Below are 25,832 nucleotides of genomic sequence, written 5' to 3'. Positions count from 1 at the left end.
TTGTGAGATAAGCAGAAATCTTATTTAGCAGAAGTGCAGAGGGGTTGAAGGACACACCTTTTGCCAAGGAAGGAGACTGTGTCACTGGCAACACCAAGACTTGTTGCTATTCAAACTCATCAGAAAAGTTGCAAAGGTTTCAGGGGCTTTTGTTTGTTTAGTTTTGCTGGGGAGTTTTGTTTAGGGTGGGTTTTTTGTCTGTTTGTTTGGGTTGGGTTTGTTTTTTTTTTTTTTAATTCTTGTTTTGGATTGGGGTTTGTGTGTGGTTTGGGTTTTTTTTTCTAGATTATGTATTCGCAATTTCCTTAAACTCAAAATTAAAAAGGCTGCTTTATCAGAATTCTCATCTTCCAAGAAAGAACATTACAATTTCATTATCATCTCCCACATGACTTCTGAAGTCTACAAAATCCAACTATATCTTCCTAAGCAGACACTTACAGTCATGTGTTATTATTTCAGCAATATGCTTAATGCAGTGCCTTACAGCAAACATTTACAACCACCTGCCAGTTATGAAGGAATGACTGGATCTGGCAGGTTATGCAAAAGAATAAACCTAGTCCAGATATTCAGGTGCCTAAATCCCACTGAACTCTGCTAGGTGAGTCACCTAATAGAGTTATTGGGGTGTCAGCAAAGACACCACCAGGTGTTTTTCAAGTTAACTGACCTCAGACCAGCCATTAGATAATCTTGCCTAAAGCACCAAAGCACCTACTGTTCCTTATTTAGGAGTCAAGAGCAATAAAATCCAGAGTACTGTTATAAAACCTAGCAAAAAAAATGTCTGTAGTACAGTCAAGCATAACCACTTATATTATCAGCCTCAAATCTGTTCATGGCAGGCACATCTTGCCATATAAAAACACTGAAGTGGTATAACCCTCTCTCTACCTAGAAATGATGAAAAAATCCATTTGTTTACTTCTCAGTTTCTAAACTAAAAGCCATAATTTAAAAATATGAATGTTACAAGACTCGTTAGCAAGTTACAGATGTGAATTGTGTGAAATGACCAACCCTGATGTCAGCCATTTCTAGGGCTCAAAGGAAGGCTTTGCCTTTTGTTTTCAACTTGGTATCAGTGTGAGTGGCTAATACATAACACAGCTGGCAACAGGGAAGGAGAACTATGAGGAAAGGTGTGCAAGCTCACGCATCACCAAATAATAATTCACTGATTATAGAGAGAAACTGAAAGTGTTCATGCAACAGCAGCCACAGGGCTCTCTGCCTCTCTAGTGTCTAATCTCAACCCAATTTCTTCTTCCATCCACCTCATTTTCCCCCCTTCAAGTAAATGCTATTAGTAATTTTATACCAACTTCACATCAATTAAAAAATAGTGAGAGCATGCCCCAGGCCATGGAGGATGAGAACTTAAATAACTACTGGACACAAAGAATTTAAGTCTGCATTATCCATTTTTCATTCATTACATTACAGCAAATTATCTATGGAGTATAAGAAATTAATCCCTTTAATTAATAAACTTGGAGAAAGACCATGAAGTGTCTTGAGTTACTTAAGTCAGCCTCTAAAAATCCTAACAATTACTAGCACAGAACACATGTGTAAGTAACTAAAGACATGAGCAAACATTGAAGAAAAAAGGAAACAACGCCTTCCCCTTAAGGCAAACCACACTAAAGGTTGCCAGCTTAAAATATTTTTTGGGGGGTTGGTCTTTCACACTGCCTTACTGAATTGATTTCCTGTTGTGAATCCTGCAGATGTTGCTGAAGAGGTCCCAGCTGTGCTTTCCCAGACTCTATGCAATGCTCCAGCTCTGCAGTTTCTTGCTGCAGGCGACTCAGCTCCTCCTGGGCTTTGGTCAGTTCATCTTCATACGCTGAAATCTTTGATTCCTGGCTTGTTATTTCAGCCTTCAGCATGGCAATCTAAAAACCAATGAATAGTATCTCAAGTAAAAAAAAAAAAACAAAAATCACCCAAAACCTACACCCAAAAACGCAAACAACACTTCCAAACACATCCAAATACTATTATTTATGACCAGAAAAAGTAAAAAAAATCTCATAGAATTTATTACAGACCATACCTGAATGAACACTTAATTCTCTATTGATATTAATTCTTAATAAGAACAGAGTATTTTAGCTGTTCTTCTGACCAACACAGATATTTCTAGTATTGAAAAGATAATTTCAGATCTTAAAGAAAAACAATGGCTTTATGTTATAAAAAAAATACATAAGATTATATACTTTTAGAAATCAGTCCTATTAATTAGTGGTTCTAACTACATTTATATTGTATCACAATTTTGCTAACTGTTTGCTTTAAACCTTGTTTTTGTGCAAATACATCTCAATATGTTTGTGGACACACTGACTCTAAATTAGGAACACAGAAGTCAATGATGTATTTCCTATGCTCTATTGGTCACAAAACCTTGACACTCAGGCTATTTATTCATTAAAGCCTTTTTTCCTGCCCCAACAACTGTAACTCTGCAAGGCTGAGTTCTCCAAGACAAGGCTTTTACTCTTCCCAAGGGCATTGGCCACCAGACCTTACCAAATGGGCCTCCTCTGCACACTTCTGCCTGATGTCATTAAGTTGTTCTTCCAACTTGGCCTTCTGCTCATCAAGATCATTAAGGGTTTCCTGTGCTTCCTGTTTCTGAGCTTGCAGCTTTTGCAGATTACTGCTCTCCCGTTTTACTTCATCCTGGAGATCCTGAAATAAAACACATCAGCTTGACATTTGTTCCCTCTCTCCCCCTAACCAGTGAATTCTGCAGTACAAACTGCAGTGCTAACCCAGATTTCAAAGGATCAACAAATTATCTTCCAGAAGCCTGCATGGATACCAGACAAGCAAGTACTGTCAGATTCTAATTCAATGACATAAAAATAATCAGGTTGTTTGCCTTTGCTTTTCTTCAGTAAAACAAATCTCACTGAAGTATTGAGATCATACACCAAAACACAGATGAACTGCTTTCCTCACAGAGAGGTCAGGTTTTCATTTTGAATTTCAAAGCTGACTTTATTCAGGCTGCTGCAGTATCTCTGTCCTGTGCTTTAGCACTATGTTTTACTGAGTTTCTTACTAAGAACATGGACCTGCTGGAGTGAGTCCAGAGGAGCACATGAAGAGGGTCAGAGGGCAGGAGCACTTCTGCTATCAAGACAGGCTGAGAGAGCTGGGGTTCTTCACCCTGGAGGAGTGAAGGCTCCAGGGAGACCTTAAAGCCCCTTCTAGGAACTATGATGGGCTTGCAAGAAAGTTGGAAATGGACTTTTTATCATGAAATGGAGTTACAGAACACAGGGGAATGGCTTCACACTGACAGAGGACAGGTTTAGATGGGAGATTAGTAAGAAATCCTTTGCTGTGAAGGTGGTGAGGCCCTGGCACAGGCTGCCCAGAGAAGCTGTGGTTGCCCCATCCCTGGAAGTGTCCAAGGCCAGGTTGGATGGGGCTTGGAGCAACCTGGGATAGTGGAAGGTGTCCCTGCCCATGGCAGGGGCTTGGAATGAAATGGGATTTGAAGCTCCTTCCAACCCAAACCATGCTGGGATTTTATGATAATAGAAATCCTTTATTCTGCTCCTTCCCCTTCAAAACTCATGGCCAAAAATAGAATTGTTTTTTGGAGCATGGTGAAAGACCATTAACCCAAATGCACTGCCTCCTAGGGCATTCCTTCCTCCAATTTTGCAAGAATCAGCTAAGAACTTATTTTCTGTGTATCAGTACAGGTAAGAAATGCACATTTCATACACAACAATATGGAATCTTTTGATTTATGAAAGAGCAGCAAGTATGTGTCTTATGTTTTAGGTACGTTAAGTAGCATAATAAAATAATTAGTTCATTTCTGAGCAACAGGAATGGTTATACTTCAACAAGCTACAGAGATAACACTGAAAAACATGTCAAGGAAAGAAATTAGGAAGAAGAAAGAATCGTCAAAGTCAAGAGGAAGAGATAATACAGGGAGATCAAAAAGGATTAATGCAAAAGGGAAAGTATTAGATGAGAAGAGAAGATTGCAGCCTTTCTGAGAAAATACAGCAATTTCAGAAGAATCATCAACAACAGTAAAAAATGAACAGAGAGCAAAAAAAAAAATTGAGGATAAAAAACCAAGAAGACATGAAATTCTGATTAGATCATACATTAGTGTGCTGCTCTAAGCTACAATCCTGCTCTCCTTTTCTAGGGGTGTTTTGTTTGGGTTCTTTTTGGTGAGGGAGACAGTTTATTCATGTGTTGTGTGCTAACACCTCCACATAAGGAGGACAAAAAGCCAGACAGGAATAGAAAGGCATATGCTGCAGCAGTCAGATGCTGGGGAATTAGGTAACCTCAAGACAACTGGAGGGCTACCCAAAGATACACCACAGATGCTTTTACGTTCAAAATCAACCACAAAACCATGCAGAAAAATCTCCCAAACCAAAACACAAGAAGTCCCCCCACAAAAACCCCCCAAATCAAATTTAATTTCAGTGAAGAGTATGCCAGTATAGAGCAGTCAGACTAGGAAAAATACTGGTTATTTCTAATCCATGAGAGAAAAACCAGCCTGCACACAAAAAGCTCTCAGAGCAGCTACTGACTTGGATAACTGGGACGCTCTTGATCCATTCATTTTCACAAGGCTTTGAAAAGCAACGATCAGCTGACACTTAACACAAGCAGTGGAGGAAAAAAGTAACAGCTTAAAGAGCCTTCAGCCTCCTTTTTCCTAAAGGAAGCCAGAATTCACATCCACATAAGCTAAATATAGATCACCTCCACTTTAGTCTGCCCTAGGCACAGCAGTAGAGAAGCACTGAAGAGATCTAAGCAAGCCTGATGGCTGCCAGAAAAGAAAAGAAGGAAAAAACTCCAACCATACCCAGAACCTGTGGTGGTTTTTGTTCACATATGAATTTAACCTCTCCAGAATTAAAGGTTGGAGTAGACACAACACACAAAATTGGCTATAATACTCAAAGATGCCTCTTGATGAAGTAAACCAGGCTCCAATTAAGCTTCAATTTCAAAGAACACCTTTCAGCATAGAAGCAGCATCTTAATGTTCAAGCACTGAAAAAGATTCTAAATGAAAACCACTAAGATACTTGAGGTATTGGCATTCCTATGGTAGTAGTCCTTGTATTAGATTTATGATCATTGTAACTCTTTATGCCAATATAGTGTAGGATAAGGAAAGTTTAGGAATCCATATTTCCATGGACAATGGATTTAATAGTTTGCCAGTCTGTCCTTCTCAAGACAATTCATGCGCTAGAAAATGTTAAGCCTGCAAGAGGACAAAAAAGTAAAAATTCATTGACTTTCTAATGGCATTGGTGCCCTGTAATAGAGAAAAAGAAAATCCAATTCTGAGGGATACTCAATGCATGTAACTTTGAGGAAACATCCCTTAGTCTCTGCTACTAAAGAGCTGATAATTTAACAAGCATATTAAACCTCATCAATATGCTCTATCTTCCTTACAACTCTTTTTCTGCCTTTCCTTATTAGTACCTATTTATGTAGTATCAAAATTATTTTATAGAAGAAAAAACTGACATTCTTTCCTTCCTCCTGTACAGATCAGTTTGATTGATCACTGACCATGGCTATATTTGAGATAACAAATAGGTCTGTGGAAGGAATTCTGGTATCAGAAACCCTGAAGTGCCATGCCACAAAACTAGCTTGAAGCAAGGAGGCAGGTTAGAGCAAACTGGTTTTGTAGACCATCTTTAGAAATGACCTCATTGAAATAAAACCAGAAGAAAAAAAAACATGAGGCAAAGATATCCTTAGTCTGTCACATTATTCTCTGAAGTTCTAGAAAGTTTGTTGAAATATGCAGTCAGGGATAAGAAAAGATAAAGGGCCACCAGATTAAAAAAGGCTGCAGCCATTTCCTGTTTGATCCTGGAGGTTTCTCATTTTTCTGACAAGCCAATAATAGATTGTTCCTTTTTTGCAGACTGACGGAACTCTGTAACTATATTTAACAAACAGCATGTGTGACCACTAACAGGTTAAAGACCTGAGACAGTTGCTCCCAACACCACTGCTCAGGATACAGAGACTCAGGGAATTCTGTGATGCCACTGCCTATCAGACACACGGATGACACTGTAACATTCAAGGTAAGCTTTTTATCCAGCTTACAAACCTTTTGTGCAAAGGCACCGGAGAACTCAACTCTCACATGAGCAAACACAGATTCCAGATGACACCAACAAAATAATCTCGTGTGCAAAGGCAGGAATACCCCTGAGAATTCTGTGAAGAGTGGGAAAAGGAATCTGCAGGGTGGGGAGGGGAATGACAGTGGAGCACAGGAATGGGCAACTTCCACACGCATTCCTGCAGCTGCTGGAGCTGCTGCCAGCATGACCAACAGGCCAGAATCTGATTATCTCCTCAAAGGTCACACTATTAATTATCATCCAGGCCTCAAGGATATTAAATAACCCTGCACAAAATTCCTAAGTCTTGTAACACATTAGCTCCTTTTCAGCCCAACCGAAATTGAAATGCTGACATCTTGCATTATTTGCTCCTAAGTAAAGGTTATGGAAAATGATACATTCTTAAAATAAATTTAGAAATAAATATAAGTAGTCTGATACCACATGAAGATTTTTTTTTTTTAAACAGCAACTGAAAATTTAATTGAAATATTGCTCTGCAATATTTAATTCAGAGCTTGGCTAATCTGTCAGCACTCTAAACACTGATGCTGACTGCATAATTTTAACACCTACAAAATACTTGCAAATTTAAATTTTCAGATATTGAAGAAATTCAGTATCATCCTTTCAAATAAAAAACAACAGACTCTTTTTAAAATTCACTTATATTAGGCAAAATTAACTTGAGGCAACATTTCTCCCAAGCTGATAATTACTGCGCCTCTTAAGAAGCAGCCCTATGCACAAGCCCTTTTAATTCAGCCGCTTAAGTTTATTAATTAATTTACAGTGCTACAGTGTCCTCTTTAGTTTTAATTACACAGTAGATAGTCTTGCTTAAAAATAAAAAAAAAAAAGAAAGAAAAATCTATTAGTCTGTAATATTTTTCATTTAAAACTCCATGCATGCTATATGTCCTATAGGAGCTTGCACGCTTATATAAATATACACACCTACACAAACCCAAAATTATACAGAAAATACACTTCAAAATATACTTTTTCTTAGCGACCAATTTTTTTTTCTTTTTACTGGGTAAGTGATATGATCTAAAGACTCAGTAATCCTACTGTCATTAAAACAGCACACGGTGCAATATCAGGTGTCTGAACAGTAATTTGTTATTTTATTTACCTGGACCTCACTTGTCCTCTGCTTGATGGCATCTTCTTTCTCCTTCAGGTCTTGCTCTACATTATTCTTTTCCCTGGAAGACCAGCAAACAATGCAAGAATACTTAAGAACATCAGCTACAGCAGGTACAGTTATCCAGCCCCCTAAGCCTGTATCTCTCTTTAAATACATAGTGAAACATTAAACACAAAAGATGTGAGGGTTTTCTGCTTTCCAAATTATTTACAAGACAGAAGCCCACATAAGTGCTCTGCATAAACCCCCCTTGTCTTTCCACCAACTGCACTTCAGTGATAAGAATGGCTCAAAAATGGAAGGGGGCGGGAGGCAGAAATCAATGAAATACTGTCTCCAGTGATCTCACTGTTGCTATGGAGCACTTGTCTAATGAAAACTGCTAGGAAAAGTGGGAGGGATTGCATCAGATTCCATCTATTAACCCCTGCAAACACAGCAATGCCTGTGCTCCCAGCAGCCAGGGAACACTCCCACAAGGCAAATAGAGCCCATTAATGCCCTTTGCCTGTGGGATTTTGGATCTGTCTGTTGGGAAGCTCAGGCAGGAGCAGGAAGGTTGGCTTGGCTCGCTGGAATCACGATCTGCTCAGACACACCACATGGAGTGATTTGCTGTGTCATATCAAGGCTGCCTCTACAGACATTTATTCAAGTTTAAGTGACTGCTGATGACAGGGGAATTATCATCAATAAATTCTCATCAGTCAGACATAACAATAGCTTTAAGAAAGGGAAAAAACCCATACAACTCAGAAGTGTTACTGTTATTAAAAAATCATGAGTGTTTCTCTCTAGACAGCATATGGAATCTTTTCTCTTTTCAAAGATGCAGAAAAACATTAAGTGTTACAGTTTTTACACTATCTTCTGTAGACATTTACTTTCATAAGGACTCTGTTAATAAACCAACACACACATTGAAGTTAGAATTTGAATAATCCTAACATTTCTAAATGAAATACCATAGTGAAAAGGTATTTGGTTGTATTACTGGTATACACTGAAATGAAGAAACTTCATATTTTAATAGTAGCAGATTGTTAATCAATCTAAAACTATTGATTTTTTTACTCTTATTTGAAGTAAAGCAGGTCTACTCTAAATTCTCTTTACTCAAGCTAAAAAAGTTTTGTTCACTGCTAAACCACACACAATGGAAAATAAAAAGAACCCAGATGTCAGATCTTAAATGAACATTTGCTCTGACAAATAACTACTATAGATTATACTCTGCTATTATTTTTCTCATTATGTGATTAAAGAGCGACTTCCTGATTATGCCCAAAGGGGAACTTTAAATGGAAGGAAAAGGAAAGATCTGGAAAGAGGAACTTTGAAGACCAAGGCTATTTATTCTGGTAAGTGTGATCCTTCAAGTTTCATAAAATTCCTAACTCTCCATTCACCAGAAACTGGAAATTCTAAAAAAATCTTTACCTTTTCAATCAAACGTACAGCACACTCCTCTAGCTCAATAAGCATCTGTAGCATAGTTGTACCTAGATATTTAAAGCACTGCAACACAGGCTTGAAACAAGCTCTGTTGCTTTGGCTTCCATAACTTTCCATGAACAAAGGTCTCATTAAAGCACTTCTACAGATCTATGTACAAATTAGGCTGAAAAATACCTTCAAGCCCTCAAACACCATCAAGTACAGCCAACATTCATATAAATTCTTCCTGAATGACGATAAAAGAGAGTAGGAAAACAAATATTTGTTATTTTTCCTGCTGGGGTGGGAAAACTGAGCAAGAAATAGAACTGCAAGCAGGTGTGTGGGGTTAATATACAGCCTTTCCAGATTACTGTCACTGATGTGCCCAAGACTGTCAGAGATGCAGATCACTTCCTTTGTACTTCAACACAAGCCAGGTACCTAAATCTTTGCAATCTGGACTAAGCAACAGGATACAACACCCACCCACTGGCACTTCCATGAGCCAAATCAGAGCATAAACAATGAATTGGAAAGAATCAAGTGAAAGTATTGTCAGGCAGAACAAGAAAAGCTTGGGCAGCAGTCTCAGGCAAAAGAAAACAAGCTGAGTGTATATAGTCTGCACATAACACATCCCCTCCTCCCCCCAGAAATGCCTCTTTGTTTCAAAGAAAAGACAACACAGACCTACTTAATTCACTAATTCCTCTGAATGCCTTCATTTCTTTTACAAACTATCTGCTATGCTCCTGTAGGAATGTTCAGCAACTGAGAGAACCAAAAACAAGTAACAAAAATTGATTTACTGGATATGACAGATTTCCTGGATCATAAAGTCCCTTACTATGTCCAAAAAGCAACCCAAAAAGAACTGTGGTCTTGCCAACAAAGGACACTTGTAACCATTCAAGTCAATTTTTGAAAGCAATACAATTTCCCTATGCATTTTAATAGCAGTCAGGCTGGGAGAACCTCATATATATATATAAATTAAAAGCAATGACTAATAGATGGTTTTCTCCCATACAGATGCTTCATGATTTACTAAATCCCTAAATTTAATACTCATTTGTGAATGGAGTAATTTATAAATGTGAGCCAGCACACTGCAAATATCTGTCACAGCTGAGAACTGCAAAGTCCCTGTGTCAGCAGAGGCGTTTGAGCCAAACATTCAACCTTGGCCACGGTGAATCACCTTAGATACAAAAGCAAAAAAAATAGTTCCTTTCCATAATAAGATGATGACTACTCACAGAGTGGGTAGCATTATCTATACTCATAGTTGCCCAATATTTCTTATTCTCACATACATCTGCGGTTTTGGGAATTCCTAATGTAGTAGGATTCAGTTTGGCAATACTAGAAAACATGCCAAGGGTTTGCCTTGTTTCTTCTAACATTTGTTACTCACAACCTCTTCTGCTGCAACAGCTCAGTAACTTTCCAAAGCAGAGGCTGAGTAGAAATGATCTATCCTACATTAAATTCTTTGCCTCACTAAGGTGATGTAGATCTCTGAAATTTGAAACAAAGATCAAGTGTATGGCAGGGAGAGATTGTCCTGTTTTTATGAGGGATGTTTTGCTCTTTCATTGCTATTGAGACACCAGTTCAACAGCTTTATGGTCCTTTTAACCTGATTTATAATTCAAGACAATTTAAATGCTGCCATCCAGCACCTGTGAAGGATGACATCTCTGGTGAGACATTCCAAGTTCAGCTCAATTACTCCTCATGCTTAGAGAGGAATGTAGTGTCAGTAATGCTTGAAGAAATTCCGGGAATTTGTGGACCATCACTAACTTTGAAAACAAGAAAGCAAGAAAGCTGTGTTTGTTGAGGAAGAAAAAGGTTTTATGGCTCAAAAAGAATATTAAGAACATCTGGTCCAGCCTCCAACCATGCTGATCAAGAAAAGCCTCAAATAGCTTTCTAAAAATATAGTGCAACTGGAACAGAATTTAGAGACAGCAGTGCTAACAGGCTCAAAATCATGCAAGTTCCTCAACATCCCAAGGCAAATCATTTCCCCCACCAGAGGGGTATTATCCTCCCTAATAAGTGCTCTACATTTTATTTTTCATCTGATCCTCAACCTCCACCTTCCTGACACTGTATTTATCCAATTAAGATTAACAAGGCTATTGGCCACCAGACCTCTTTCCTACACAAACTGCTTTGAGCCACAAAGACATCACCTCTGTATTCTTTGCTCAGTCTCTCCAAAAGCTGTTTTCCACACATTGTCATTCTTTTGGCCATTTCCTCTCCTGCCTTTTTTTTTTTTTTTTTTTTTTTTAAGTGCACTTCAAAAATAGATTCCAATTCTATTACTCGGTCTCAAAAATGCAGCTCTTGGACACTTCTCAATGGAGTCAGACACTAGAATTCTTATATATTGAGTCCAACAGCTGAATAATCTATCTTGTTTCATAATGAACAAAAATAACTTCAGTTTAAATTACATTTTTATATGACAACTATCAAGTCTGAAAGTGTACTTCACCAGTTGTAACAGAAATGTGGAATCACCAAAGATTAAAAGTTTCCTACATTTAGCACACTGTTAATCCCATTCTGTTCTGAACCTCTAAATCATATCAAAGTAAATTTCCCCTTTCTAAATCCACACTAGGAGTTGTCCCTACCCTATCTTCAACAATCTGGTATCATTCAATTTAAAATAATTGTCAATGTATATTTACCCATCGAGAAATGTGTGAAAAGAAAGTAGTGACTTTTTAAAGGGCATGGTTCCTTCACAGTAAGAAAAGAAAACAGCCTGGCTGGTATGTTAGGCTGCAAGCCCACCTACTGAAAACTAACAATCTAAAAATTCCTGCCAGCCAACAATTTATTTCCCTCTAAGATAACAAAAGTAAATATACACAGTTGCAAATCCTATTTCAGGTTAATAAATAAATGTGAATGTCCAAAACTGGAACTAATATAACCTGAAGAAGAGTGGAGGCAGAGCAGGGAGAAGTAAGGAGGCAGTGGGAGTAATAAGAGAGAATAAGCAAGTGAAGTGAAAAAATATTTATACATTTAGGAAACAGACTGTGCTCTGACACACTGCCAAGTTAAATCATTCCCACAAGTGACATGAATTAGAGAGGCAGACTTCATCGTGACAAAGCACCAGCACTTAAAAAATAGGAGAATTTACTGTTCTTAATAGAATTTTCAGTAGATTTATGATAGTAACAAGAAAAACACTGAAGAAAAATAGTTGCTGTCTCAAGAGCATGATCAAGACTATAGAAAATATATGAATTTGATTTTCTTAGTCACTTGAAGTCATCTTAATTACCTTAGAAATAATTAATGGAATCCAAGAGTCTACAGAGATCAAAACAATTTTTCTCAGTCTAGCAGTTTATTTTATTACACAAGAGAAGCATCCCCATCTTTACCCCCATCAAAACCCTAGCAGAATTCCATGCACAGTCATCTTCCCACTCCCTATCCTTCATACTTACTGATCTTTTCCATCTCACTTCCTTACTGCCACCAACACAAGTCCTTGGAATGCCCTCTACAAATAAAAGACAACTAACACCCTTTATATATGGTCCCAGCATCCTAAAGATTTGCTCCATTCACATCTGCCAATAAAGATGATCAATGGAGAATATTTCCATGTCAGGTTCTGAGATACACAGCTCTCTGAAAAACACCCTGAAGGCACACCCTGAGGGACAGACCCTTCACAGTCTTGCTGTCATTAGGTGCACTCATGTGAGTGAACAGAGAGCAGCAGTGTCACACAGTACTACAGACATACTGACCCTCTACTTAGCACAGCAGGGTATTACCACCTGCTTTTTTCTTGGTTTTTTTTTTTTTTTAAAAACAGTAAATAGCACAACTGAATCCCAGGCAACTCTGGCTATTCTTCTCTTACGTACCTCTGCAGGTCCACGATTTCATTGTTTAATGTATCAAGTTCTTTAATTGCAGAAAAATCTGCTACAGAATTCGGTCCTTGAGTATTCTGAAAGATAAAAAATAAACACTGTTAGTCTAGAGCTTATGCTGTTCAACTACTACATTCACTTTACTTCTTGTGGCAACATGAGCTATCCTCTTGTAACAACTGCTGGTAGCATTGTATTTCAAACCTTCAATCTTAGAAACCCTAAAAGAGTACAGATGCTGTATGAGAACACAAAAAAAACAGTCAAAGCATGGAGACAGCTCAATTCAAAGAGTTGTCTCTGGCACACTCTTGAAGACACCTTCCACAAAAGCGCAGGACTATCTAATCATACAAAAAAACATAGAATCTTGTTCTAAAATAAGACTTATCTAGTGTTTAGGTGGTTTCATCGCATTCATTTGAGAGATGTTTGTTTTGTTTGCTACTTTCATATTTCTTCACCTTGGTGATCCTCATGCTGCAGAGTACAGACACTGATTTGCAAGGCTTTAAGGGACACTAAGCTTGTTTAACATGAACCTCCAGACTACTCAATGAAACTCGGACAATACAAAGTCACAGGGTAACTTACACTCATGAGTTCCCACTTACTTAATGTCTCTAAAGGACAAACAAATTACTTGTTTTAAAAAAAGTACACGTAAGTGGGTAGAGAACAAAAGCTGAAGACAGAAATTACAAATACTGTAATTATTCTTCTGTGCCTTGTCACAACATGAACATGCTTAGAAAGCAACAACCATTGTAACTACCTCCTATAAACACATCAGTTCCTTCAGATCTTGAATAAAGTCATCCAGGACAAACACAACATTCTGAGGACAAGTATATACATATAATTTAAAAAGACAAGTGATACCCCCAAAATAACACAAAAGTATTTAAATGCTGAAGTTCTTCTACAGATAAATCAAGATGCTATTAACTATGTGCTTATTCAAACTGATACTCTGGGGAAGGAAAAAAACCCAAGAGCTGTGAACACCTGAACTGTGAGTACACTGTGGCTGAGAGTATTATCCAGCAGAGCTACAGACTATTCAAACATATTTTACTATCACAAGTGGTGTGAACTGGGAATAACAAAAAAAAAAAAAAAAAACAAAAAACAAAAAACACCAACCAACAAACAAAAATCCCTCCCAAAAAACAACACTAAAAAACCACAACCACCCAAAAAACCCACAACAAAAAACCAAACAAAAACCCCAAACAAACAAACAACAAAAGACCCAACACAACCAAAAAACCAACCAACCAACCATACAGCTATTCTTAAACTGTTAGTGTACAGCTTCTCAAATGGGAAACTAGCTATGATGTTCAATCCTGTTCTACAGGAATTACACAGGAGTTTTGCAGAGTTGATCAGGGCATTCCAATGGGGGTTTTTACTTCTCCTAGGACAAGGATAGAAGGAACACATGGAAATATTAGCTGCAAGAAAAATTTTTTTCCAGGCTTCCTTCTTTCAGCAGTTAAAGAAATTCTGCACAATAATGTCAGCATCAAACTTGAGGAAAATGAAGTTCGATCTTATTTTCAGTTGTTCAGGAGAACTGGTGGGGGGCAGGAACAGAAAAGCTAACATTTTTTAGCTTCAATATACATGTGAACAAGGACAATTTATAACCATTACTACACTGCAACATGCATGCAAAACAGCACCTCCAGTTTTTAACTCAAAGTCGTAGTAAAAGGAAATTCCCATCAGAATTCTTTGAGAGGACCTTACATAAAAGTTTCATTTTTATGGCTTGTCATGCAAGTGGTGACTACAAACAGTTCTAGGTAAAGAAACACAGCAGCAAGTTTTAAACCACAATGAATACCACTTTACTTACTGATATTTCTGCTATCACCTTTGTATGGGTCAACTCAGAAGATGAAGCCTAAGTTGGTGTTTTGGGAGTTTTTTTTACTATGTAAGCCACACCAGGAAAACCAGCAAAAAGCCTGTCTCTACTGCCTACTGACTCAATCCTTTCAGTTCAAATCTTGAGCAATAATCTTGGACAAAAAAGTTCTTTCATATCAACAAGACAACACCTCTTTTGAAAAAGCTTGAAATGAGCTGAAGGTTCAGCTCACTTTAGTAAAAAATCTCTTGTTAAGGGTTTACAGAGCAAATTGAAAGCTAACTTACCTTCTTACACAATATTCTTACTCATCACTTAAGTTAGTAATGAAATAAAAACCACACTGATGTTTTTGAGTTTTATAAAATCAATTTACATCCACAGAACAGCAGTAACCAACACTGAGCTCATCTAATGCTTTCTCATCACTCAATTTTCTGTGATATCTTCAGTAAATCCCTGGGTATTAATCCTAATGACAACTGCCAAATGCCACATTGGGCTACTACTCTGTCACCACTTCCCTGCAATTTCACCAGGAAGACACAGCTTTTTCTCTTTTCAGTTCAAGCAGCCAACAGGAATAGCCCCAGAGGTCTGGGCTCAAGGGAGAACCTCAGGGTTATTCCAGATGAACAACACATGGGGACACTTGAGAGAAGTGCTAATTCATGACTATGTGAGAGTCTTAGAAGGATGTTCATTATTAAACCAACAGACAGTAAATATTAGAAAAGCAAAGTTTCTCTAACCTTGAGAAAGCAGAGTTAACAAACTGACAGAATAATAAGGATGAAAAGCAGAGTGGTGCAGAATGGAAAAAACAGTCCAAACTAGAAAAGAGACATAGAAAGGAAAGCAAACATACAAAAAAGATTAGTAGAGTTGCAAATAAAGCAATTACTTTTTAAAAACAGAATGTAAAAATGAATTAAGATACCAGTTAAAGAAACTCAAAAAAGTAGTGTGAAATTTTGAGTTTCGTTTTTCCAGGTGCTAATTTTTCATTCTGTTTAAGAAAGTTGTAGAATTAGGTCAATGTATTGCACAACCAAGAAAAGGTAACTCACATCAGACTTCATGATGTGTAAAATATATAAGAATTTGTGATGACCTCTACCATTTTGATAGCTACAAACTGAACTACTGAGGTACAGCTTACGGCTGGATTAGGAAGATGTCAACCAACAGACTATGGAGATAGCTAAACTACCTGTGAGGTATAAAATGGAGGACCATTGACTTTTAAAACTTTAAATAACTCTAAACTTTTAGTTCACATTGTTTCCAAACTTATTGAAAAAGAGTGATGTAAAAAAGGCAACGGAACCTTTAGGAGAAAAGCACTTGTGCATGTCACTTGACATGGAAACTCAAATTTCTTTAAAATGGCAGCAGAAGGATTATTCTTTCAAAAGAGAAAATAATGCTTTCCCAACATAAGATCTCTCTGCTTGGTTGGCAGGTGTAATAAATGACAGCTTCATTTTGAAATATGGATGGAAGTTTTTTTGTCAATTCTTTGCACCTAAGATTTGTTTTCTTCCTGATATCGTGATAAATTTAAGGTATGCCAGCACTTGAGGTTGCTTCTTGTGTAGCCTTTGAAATTAACATTATTTGTTTGAGATATACAACAAAAATGCCAAACTCATCCTTACCTTCTGTAAACTGACACCCCTGTCTGAAGGTGGAATCATCTCTGGAGTCAGAGCCTGAGGTGGATCAATGCCCTTTGTCAACTTCTGATTAATTAAATAGAAAGCCAAAGCAAACTGCTCCTTCGAAAGCTTCCCACAGTCCTTGGTGTCACAGAGAGCCCTGTATAGAGATACATATGAAATTTTAAAAATCCTCATTTCTCCAAGTACAGCCCTATTTAGTGTAGTTGCTGTCATTTACAAAACTGAAAATTGCTAGAGTGTACCTCCTCTTCTAAAACAAAACTATAGACATAGGAACCATCACTCACACACAGCCACTTTCTCTTTGCATGCTGAACCCCACAGCTGTGCTATGGTGAAAAGCACAATCAGGACTGTAGGTCACTAGCAACGCCTTCAGAACCAACGCAAGTTTATTTACATTTTCCTGATTTTCCTAAATTAGCAGTTGTGTTAACCATAACTTGGGAGGAAAAAAATAAAAAAGTTGTTCCTATCAGAGTGCCTTGCAACAGCTCATAGTGAGGGAAGGATTAAAAAAGCAGTGAGTGTAACAAAGGCATTGCTGTAATGAATACTGCTAAATGAATGCATGGCTGTAAGGAAAGACATGTTGGAGAATGAAATAGGATATAAATCTTGCATGCTAACAATTTTATAGAAATAATTTCCTTTCCCAGTATATGGGTAGGATCAGTGATCAGATACCTGTGATGATGTGAGGTCTTAAATACACAGGGATAGCTGAAGTGCAGTATTTGTACCAATCTGTCAGGTCAGGCATAAAACTGATTTCCACCCATTTCTGTCCCAGGGCAGAAGCAAGTAAATTATCACTGATTATACAAAGGCCATGCTATTATATACAGAAATGTCACTTTCAGAAATGTCAGCATAGCAAGAAGTGAGAACTATGCCATCATCTACACAGCTGTCACAGGAAAAGAAACCTACCAGATATGTGCAAGGAGAGCAGAAGGCAGTCCTGTTTTCAGGAATAGTTCTCTGGCTTCCACACCTGACACAAATCCATCCATGTCCTTGTCAGTTTTCACAAAGATCTCATCGTACTTAATTTTGTCTGCAGGCGACACGACCCACTGAAGGGGGGATGAGGATGGAAGGGAAAAAACCAAAACCACAACACTAAGATACAGGCAAGTTCTGTTTCCAGTTCAGACTTACATAATTCAAGGACTACAGCACAGATTTTTAAAAAGTGATATAGGTGCCTAGTTCATGAGCCAGTTTTATCCTCCTAAACAGACATGCAGAGACCCTCAAGCAACTGCAAAAGTAGAAGTGAAGCATTTCCCTCAGTGAAGCACCCAGGCTGCTTGGTGCTGCTCTGCCCCTTTGCCTGTGCAACAAAGGCATTCCTTGGGGGCTGGATCTCCTCACTGTGCTCAGTCACAGTCCTGCTGACTGTCTGGTTCTATCAATTTTATTCCCCTTTACACAGCTGGCAAGCTTTAGCTGGAGGGACCATAGAGCAGCTCAAGCCCAAGTTGTTAATAGTTGGGCATATTCTAAATTAAAGAATTTACATCTGAACAAGGTGAAGTTGGGAATTAAAGCCACTTCTGTTACTTGAGTGATTTGTCACAACATTCAGCTAATATAAAGATGTCTGGGTTTTTTTTTGAGTGAAAACAGCTTCAAGTGCATGTTTGGATGCTAATTAATTTCAGTGCACACAGACAATTAACAGATGACTCCCAAATGGTGCTGTATACAAACTCACCCAGAATGGCACTGCTTTGCAATACCTACAGCAAGACTTACCCTCAGGCAAGGAAATTTCCAGATTAAAACCTTGCCACCTCCAAAATTAAGGTGCCAATTTCTTACTGATTACTCAAATAAGGGTACCCAAAAGTCCAAGCTGCATCTGATGCATTAAGTACCACAGTTTTTATCTTAAGTACCCTTATCAATTTTTTTTTCTTATTTTGCATAGAACAAGTTGGAATAAGCTACTTGGAAAGACATTTCCCAACTTTTGGACTGTAAAATGATAAGGAGTAAATAAGATGCCTGGGGAGGGTAAGAGGCATCATGTTACCTAATAATCTCATTCAGAACAAAAATCAAATCTCCTGTGTCTAGCTGGATATGCTGGACCTTTTGTTTCTTTTTCCCATTGCTTGCATTTATCTCTTCCATTTTAATTCATGTCTTCTCCAAATTGCACACATGCACATGTATACATGACTGCCACAATCTGTTTTAAGAACATGTCCATATTTTATTTTAATCAATCTTCATCCAGAAAACCTGTACTCTGTAGATGTGTACCTGGGCTACTATTTTTTGTTGAGCTTGAAATAATTTGTTTTAAAAATATCTTCAAAATCTGCACTAAACAATATTCTTTCATCCAATTGTTTATATCTGAAGACATCTAGGGAAAATAAAACAGGGTAAATTTTTTACCTCTCCATCTGGTCTTCCCATCAGGCTCCTAAAACCAACCAACAGGGCAAGAAGCAAACTAAAAACCTGTATCAAGTTTCTTCATTCAGGCAGACTCTGAACCACAGCATTGAGGGTAGAAATCTTCTATTCCCCAGTAACTTCAGAACTGTACCTGTGTTAATGGTGTTTTGGCAGCTAAAATGCCCACAGGTGGCAAGGACTGATGAGACTCTTTGGTTGAAGATGGTATTAATGGCATTGCTCCTGGAACACTGAGAGGTTTTCTCTTGGATGGTGGCACCAAAGCTGCAGGCAAGGACATTGGCACTGGTTCTTTCTCCAAAGCACAGTATACCAAAAACATGGCCTGAACAAGAAAAAAAAAGGTGTGTGGATGTAAATAAATTAGAAATATACATACATATATATATAGAGAGAGACTAAAGAATTAATTAACAAATAACTTTGTAGTATTTTTTCATTGTTTCCCTTTCACAAACCCCTCAATTGATGCAGCTCATTGCCTTCTAAATTGTGTTTTCCATTACCACTTCCTTCTGAGGATCAGTGCTTAGCAAGTCAAGTTCAGTATCTTTTAGAACCTTAAAATACTTTTCCAAGTTTGTGCCAGTACTTGTGGAATTTTATTTGAGAGAAGACTTCAAACACTTTAATTTATCACCATTTCCCTAGAAACTGCTCTACTTAGCATTTAATTCTTTTGTTGTGGCCATCTCTAATTTAACACTTCTTACATTATTTCATCAGTCCTGGCATTAATAGTGTTAAAATTCTAACTTACTACAAACTTTCTTCAAGGATACCTTGAGGCACTCAAGTTCTATAAATACTGAAGGTTAAGGTAAAACTCAGTGAAAAAACTCAGTGTCCCATGGGACAGCAGATCTCAGATGTAAGTTTTTAATGGCTCATCTAACCCACAAAGAAAGTTGCTGCTGTGTACTGAGACACATTCAACAAACTGACAGAAACATTAAACAGCACTAAAACTTGATTAAGGACTCTGAATAAAGATAAAAAATGAACAACACAGTCAGAAATTATTACACAGTGCATTTATTTTAAACCCTGCCATCAGGCTTGCAAAACCCCAAGAGGCAGAAGATACTTACAACTGCAAACTCATCTCGATCCAACATTCCATCACGGTCAATATCACTCAATTCCCACACCTACCAATAAAAAGCAGAATATTGGGATTTTTGCCTAAACTGCAGCAGTTTCCTACTTAAAACCTCATTGAAAACTAACACGAGAACAGACTCCCTCCACCATATCTCAAGTTCTATTAAGATGAACAGTATTAGTTTCCAGTGAGCAATGTAAATTCACATAAACCACACAAAAGCAGACAGATTCTTAAGTTGGAGACAGAGGCGCCCTGCCCTGCCCCAAGTGTTAAGAGTACACATAACTGATACACTGCACTTGGAGGTGATCTATCCAAATAGCAAAAAAAAAATAATATTTTTCAGTTTAATAGTTGCACCCCATAAGAACTTATTTAATAGTTAGGCTCATTACTACAAATCTTCAATCTGAAAAACAGGTATTGCTGAGTGCAGCACAGGTATTGCTTGTGAACTGAGAATTAAAAGAAAGATATTCTTACTCGTCCTAAGATATCCACTGGCAGTTTTGAGTTAAGGAGCACAGGTTTCACCTTATCCCCTGACAACAGTCCATTGACTGGATTTAGGCTGTCAAAAATAGCATCATACTTGACCTTGTCTTCCAGCTGCAGGGGCAGAAGAAAAGTATTACTTATGCAAACAGTCACATCTATAGCCTAAGAAGCAGAAGTTCTTTCAAAAGTGTTAACTTTTTACAATAAACACACATTGCAGCTCCTGATGCTTGTTAGAAAACATCAAAAAGATATTATTTTTAAGTCAGAGACTCATCAAAACCCTCTGAGATTTCTTCAATTATTTTTGTGGCTTCATGTAACAATCTTTTTTTTTTTTTCTTTATTTTAAATTTCTAAACATGAAAAGATTTCCCAAGGGTCAAGTGTTCTTATTAAATTAGGTCTATTAGCCCAATTACAAATTGGACAGGAATGGAACTATCATACTTTTGAAATGTAGCATTAGGTTTTTCTAAGAAAGACAGGTTTTCCTGCAAACCAGGTAACAGTTCTAGGTAATAGCTAATATTTACTTCACCTTTACAGCCCATGGTAGATCACTTGATGCTGTTCCACTGAGTAGCAAAGGACTACTAGTATCATTCTATGGAAAAACAAGGCAAAAAACCACCAGGCACATTAAAAGAGATGCGATTATGACTTTGCAAAACCACCCCCTTATTTCTGAATGTGCTTCTCAAAGCCAGAACTGCATTTTAGTCATTAATACCAAAATTTAAAGCAAAAAATTTAAATTTTTTTTTCCATTAAGGGCAACACTAATAGAACAAATACCACATATCTTCAAATTATACATAGTTTTATATTCAAATCCCCACTAGAATATGTAGCAGCTTATTCCATGTTGCTTCCTTTTTCCCTGTTGTAGGGTCCCATTGCCCTACAACATCACCCTCTGAAGTGTCTGGTATTTACACCAAACCTTCCTAATTTTTCACTTCAAAGCAGCTCTTACTACTATGTCCAATTAAAAAAGAAATCTTACAAATCTTGGTGGAGGAACAGGCAAGTTAAGACTACTCAGGGAAACATCCAATCCATTCTGTGCACACGCTACAAGTCGCAAGGCCACAAAAAATTCCTACATGGGGAAAAAAGAAAAATTTTGAAGGGTTTATAAAATTAAAATATTTAAAAAATATATATGCTATATATATGAAAAGTTGCACGTGGCTTCAAAGGGGGTCAGAAAGTGAGAGAAAGCAGCAGCCAGCAAATGCTGGATTCCTCCAGTAAGCCAAAGTCTGCAACTAATTTTCCAAGAATTTAGTAGCTTCCTGGCCAGTGTAGTCAGTTCTCAGCACTCAGTTTTTCTATAACAGTTCTTCAGTGAAAATCTGAAGTGTAATTACAGCTGTTGATCTTGGAGGAACTGACTGATCCCACAGATGGTTAATGGAAGTGGAGGAAAACAGAAAAATGAACCAAAGGAAGCCCAAAAAAACCCCAAAATTGTTTGGTCTACATTACAACCTCCTCCTCTTTCTGCCATGGGAAGAAGCAGTTCCCTCTCTACAGATTGTTATGTATATTTCAAATGAAACAGCAACACACATTAGAGCTTGTGGTAGCCCAAGCCTGTCCTGTGAAGCCTGTCCCCACACTGCTCATTGCCACAGCTTGGGAAGGACAACTCCAAACAGAATGTACCAATGTCAAGTCCACCAAAATTAAAGAAATGAGAATTTTGACGATTTTATGAGAATTTTAATCTCTGCATTGTTTCCTACAAGATTATGAGGAAAAAGTCACCTTCTTCGTAAATACAGTACATTAAACCTTAAATTACTTCTCAGTAAATTGCACAGCTACACATCAGCCCATTTTACAACCTGGAGAAATGCTGATGAGGCAGCTGAACGCTATTTAATTTATTGTAGCTTTCACTCAAATGGGAATTACACAGCCAGTCAAAATTAGAAAAATCTGTTTGAAAAATCTGTCAGAAGAACTGCTTTCCCGAACCAAAAATTTCAACTTTCATCTTGTTTCAAGGCTGGGTGATGGTTAGAGTTATACACCATGTAAATAATCATACCTGTTTGTTCAGGATCCCTTTGCCATCAGTATCAGCTAGGTCCCAAATCTGAAACATAACAATAACGAAGTGTTCACAGCACCTGAGAGGAAGCTGGCAAGTCCTCCCACCATTTATAATGGACACTCGGAGGAAAGCTCACATCTTAACTTTCATGATAGCACTTAATTGTGATGACAAATTTAAATATTGCAATAATTTCCATGATTGGATAGAAACTATTGGAACTATTGAATAGAACAACTGAAAACACATTAGGGAAGATCATGCATCCCATAGTCCTACTAAGTATTTTAATTTAAACAGGATACTAACTGAAGCAAGAAGACAGAGTAATTAAATAATTGCCATTAAATACCTTTCCAAGTACTAAATCTGTCAATCCAGACTTTTTCAAGAAAACAGCTGCATCAGAAGCTAATACTCTTCCAGCATTAGCAGAATCAACCTGGGGGAGGAAAAAAAGCCTCACATGACAAACTGGCTTTTGAATTGATGCCATCTCTTTACACAGGCTCTCAAAAAGCAACCAAAGAAGAATGCTCAAGTTAACAATCACTTTGAGGACAATCTTCTGAACTTATCTAATTAGCCCCTCCTAATTAGCCCTCACAGGGTTTTCTTCTTGATGCCATCAAAACACAGAGAATTCCAGGGTTTGATTACATTCCATTGTCCAGATCTGCATTCATTACTGTTAGGGTCTGAAAAAGAAGGCTCTGCTTTAAAGATACCTTTGCCACCAGCAGAGGGAAATACTTACTCCCTAAAGTGAAACTTATTTACACAATGAAGAAGTTGGTGATACTGGCTGAATACCAATCAGCATGCATTTCTCCCTGGATCAATAGAGAGATCATTAAAATAGAGAGTTATTCAAGTTTTTAAGTGGAAACAGTATCTAAACTAAATATTTTCAAGTGGGAAAAGAAAGAAGGAAAACTTACATCACCTACATGGTGATACAAGGACAAGGGAAATACAGGAAAAGCTGAGAGTCCTTGAGAGCCTAAAGAAAATGATTCTTTAAAAAGGGCACAGTATGAAAAATAGGACTAAGGATATCTTCGGTCAGTTCAGCCTTACTACAGCCCACAGGTGGGGGGATGATGATGACAACTGCACCATTTCCAGTCTCATAGCTTTGTGTTTAAACAAAGGCCATATTCAATATTGTGTTGGGAACACAGACCAACTGCCCAAGTTCACAGGTGCAGCACACACAAGGTACTCAAAGCTAACAGCTTCCCAAGATGGGATTAGAACTGGCTCCTGAAAGACTGTGGGGAATTTATCATTTGGAAGGAATGCTGCAGCAGTTGTCTGTAGACACTTCTGAAAGGGAACAAAACACTCTGAAATCCCAAAATCGTAATTTAATATGAAAGTGAAAACATCTATTGTTTTTAACAAAACCAGTATGATTTTATTAGGAGAGAGTTTTTTCCTGTAAGTGAGGATGCCCTGGTCAGAGCAATAAGGTTGCAAACACTACAGTCTAGCAGCTAGGCTAATTGAGTTATGGGAGAGCTGTTCATCTGTGGGCACAAAGCTGCCAGGACAGTGTATCAAACCCCTTTTCAAATAGTGGAGTCGACCTTGCATGTAACACAACAATCTTGGCACCCACTCAGAAAACCTCCAGCCTAGCACTTCTCTTTCAAGAAAGTCACAGAACACCACAGTATCAGCTGTGTTTACTTTTTTATTTCCCCAAGTCCCAGCCAGAGGAAGGTGACATTAAGGGATTTAAGCTTACTTAACCCAATGCTAGGGGTTTTTTGTACAATTAATTATCGAACCTGTAATAGTTTTGGCTTTTTTAAGGGTTGATTTCAATTTCTTTACAAATTACTGAGTCTTGAATGCTGGGGTGGAGGTATTTATGTTTGATTATTGCACTGGGATGATTGCTGGTGTTTATCAATAGTACATCAGCTTGGCAGAGCTTTTCTCCTGATGTGCATGAAGCAGTTTCCACAGCTGCATCAGCCAACAACTCCCTTGTTACAGCCTGTCTTTTGCAGGACCAGGAATTAAAACATGTATCTGATGTGATTAGGGCAGAAGGTTACAGTGAGAAGAGCTTCAGCTCAGGAGTCATCAAGAATTCAGCACTGCTTCCCTGCTGCACTGCATTGTGTGATTAAGTAATTTCCTAGTGCTTTATGACAGGTATTTAAATTTATCCTTTAACCTCACCCTGCTCTGAGTCAGTCTATAAAAGGTTAAACAGGAGAATATTTATTTGAAAGAAAAGAGTGCCTATTGAAATATTGAGATTCCAATTTCATGCTAAGTACAAAGGGCAGGATTTACACCCATTTCACAACACACCTTTTGCCAGATTAATTCCTTTAAGTTTGTGATAGAACTGGCAGTGTACTCAGCATAAGAACTGCTTCAGGTGATGAATTTATTCATATAAAAGCACACTCCACCAGCACCGTAAGACAAGTGGGAAATGTCTCTCTAACATTCTGTTCTGAAAGCTGACATCTCTTTATCTGAGGAATTGAAGGGAAAAGTTCCCTAGTGGAACTGAAAGCTCCTCTTTAGGAAAAATGCTTGCAGCAAAGAGTTCATCTGAGCAAGTCAGAAAAATAATCCTCTGGAAAACAAATCCACTGGCACCACTTCACTAACAGTAACATCATGTTTAAGGAATCCCTGTTCCTGTACACTACTGAAACCACTGGACAACAAACAATGCTCCAGTTTCACAAGGCTGTGTATTCCAACAAATGGAAGACACTGACTTGGGAACCAGTATCACATTTGTGATTCAATTCAGTTCCTTTACTCGAGTTTTTGCTGCATCCAGGAGGAAGAGACAGGCACATGGCAAAGGTGGTACCTGACAGTGAGAGTCAGGACTGAGCTAGGAATCACAATGTGAAGAACAATCAGTTCCCAGCCTTTTCTTGTGCCTTTATCATGATATCTTATTATAAGACACTCTCCTAAGGTTTTTAATCCAATGTCTAGAGATAACCACTCAGTGGATTTGTCCATCTGAAGGAAAACATTCTGAGGGTGGTACTAACTCCTTCAGCCACCAGGAGCCATCTGAACTCAGATCAAGGTAAACTCTCTCTTCTTGTTTAGCAATTTCAAAACTGCTACTCTCCTGCAGAGAAGAAAATCCCTTATTAAAGTACAATGGCAAGCTCAGACTTCAGGCATCAGAGGCTGACACAATTGAACTGCTGTTTTTTGCACTTGATAATGGGACTAATCCTCCAAGCACAATCCAAAAATAGGGCATGGATAGAAATCATGGCCTTGTCCCTTCCCCAGCACATAAGTTTACATTCTGATATTGACACACAAAAGAAGCTCCTAAATAATAAGGAGATGTACACCATAACCTGTCTTAGGACAAACAGACAGGAACATTACCAGTTGCACAAAGGAAAAAAAACTTCCAATAAGGTTAGTTTTTTACAGGGTTCATCAA

At 37.9% G+C, this 25,832-nt stretch overlaps 1 protein-coding gene across 4 annotated transcripts in view; it reads right to left on the bottom strand.

Moving 5' to 3' along the window:
* EPS15 (epidermal growth factor receptor pathway substrate 15) overlaps positions 1 to 25,832 on the bottom strand; it is a 68,194-nt gene that overhangs the window by 13,772 nt on the left and 28,590 nt on the right. For all 4 annotated transcript variants that reach the window (XM_083868080.1, XM_083868078.1, XM_083868081.1 and 1 more), the window contains 13 exons: positions 22,731 to 22,820; positions 22,373 to 22,420; positions 21,320 to 21,415; positions 20,852 to 20,917; positions 20,296 to 20,421; positions 19,796 to 19,855; positions 18,835 to 19,029; positions 17,199 to 17,344; positions 16,242 to 16,401; positions 12,690 to 12,775; positions 7,318 to 7,390; positions 2,545 to 2,706; positions 1,707 to 1,904 (listed from right to left, as the gene is read on the bottom strand). In XM_083868080.1, coding sequence (XP_083724206.1) covers positions 1,707 to 1,904; positions 2,545 to 2,706; positions 7,318 to 7,390; positions 12,690 to 12,775; positions 16,242 to 16,401; positions 17,199 to 17,344; positions 18,835 to 19,029; positions 19,796 to 19,855; positions 20,296 to 20,421; positions 20,852 to 20,917; positions 21,320 to 21,415; positions 22,373 to 22,420; positions 22,731 to 22,820 — 1,506 coding nt within the window. The remainder of the gene's footprint in view (positions 1 to 1,706; positions 1,905 to 2,544; positions 2,707 to 7,317; positions 7,391 to 12,689; positions 12,776 to 16,241; positions 16,402 to 17,198; positions 17,345 to 18,834; positions 19,030 to 19,795; positions 19,856 to 20,295; positions 20,422 to 20,851; positions 20,918 to 21,319; positions 21,416 to 22,372; positions 22,421 to 22,730; positions 22,821 to 25,832) is intronic.

Source organism: Zosterops lateralis (genome assembly GCF_965231275.1).
Source record: "Zosterops lateralis genome assembly, chromosome: 9".
Taxonomy (NCBI): domain Eukaryota; kingdom Metazoa; phylum Chordata; class Aves; order Passeriformes; family Zosteropidae; genus Zosterops; species Zosterops lateralis.
The sequence above is the reverse complement of the archived record's forward strand: the minus strand, read 5'-3'. Positions and strand labels throughout refer to the sequence as shown.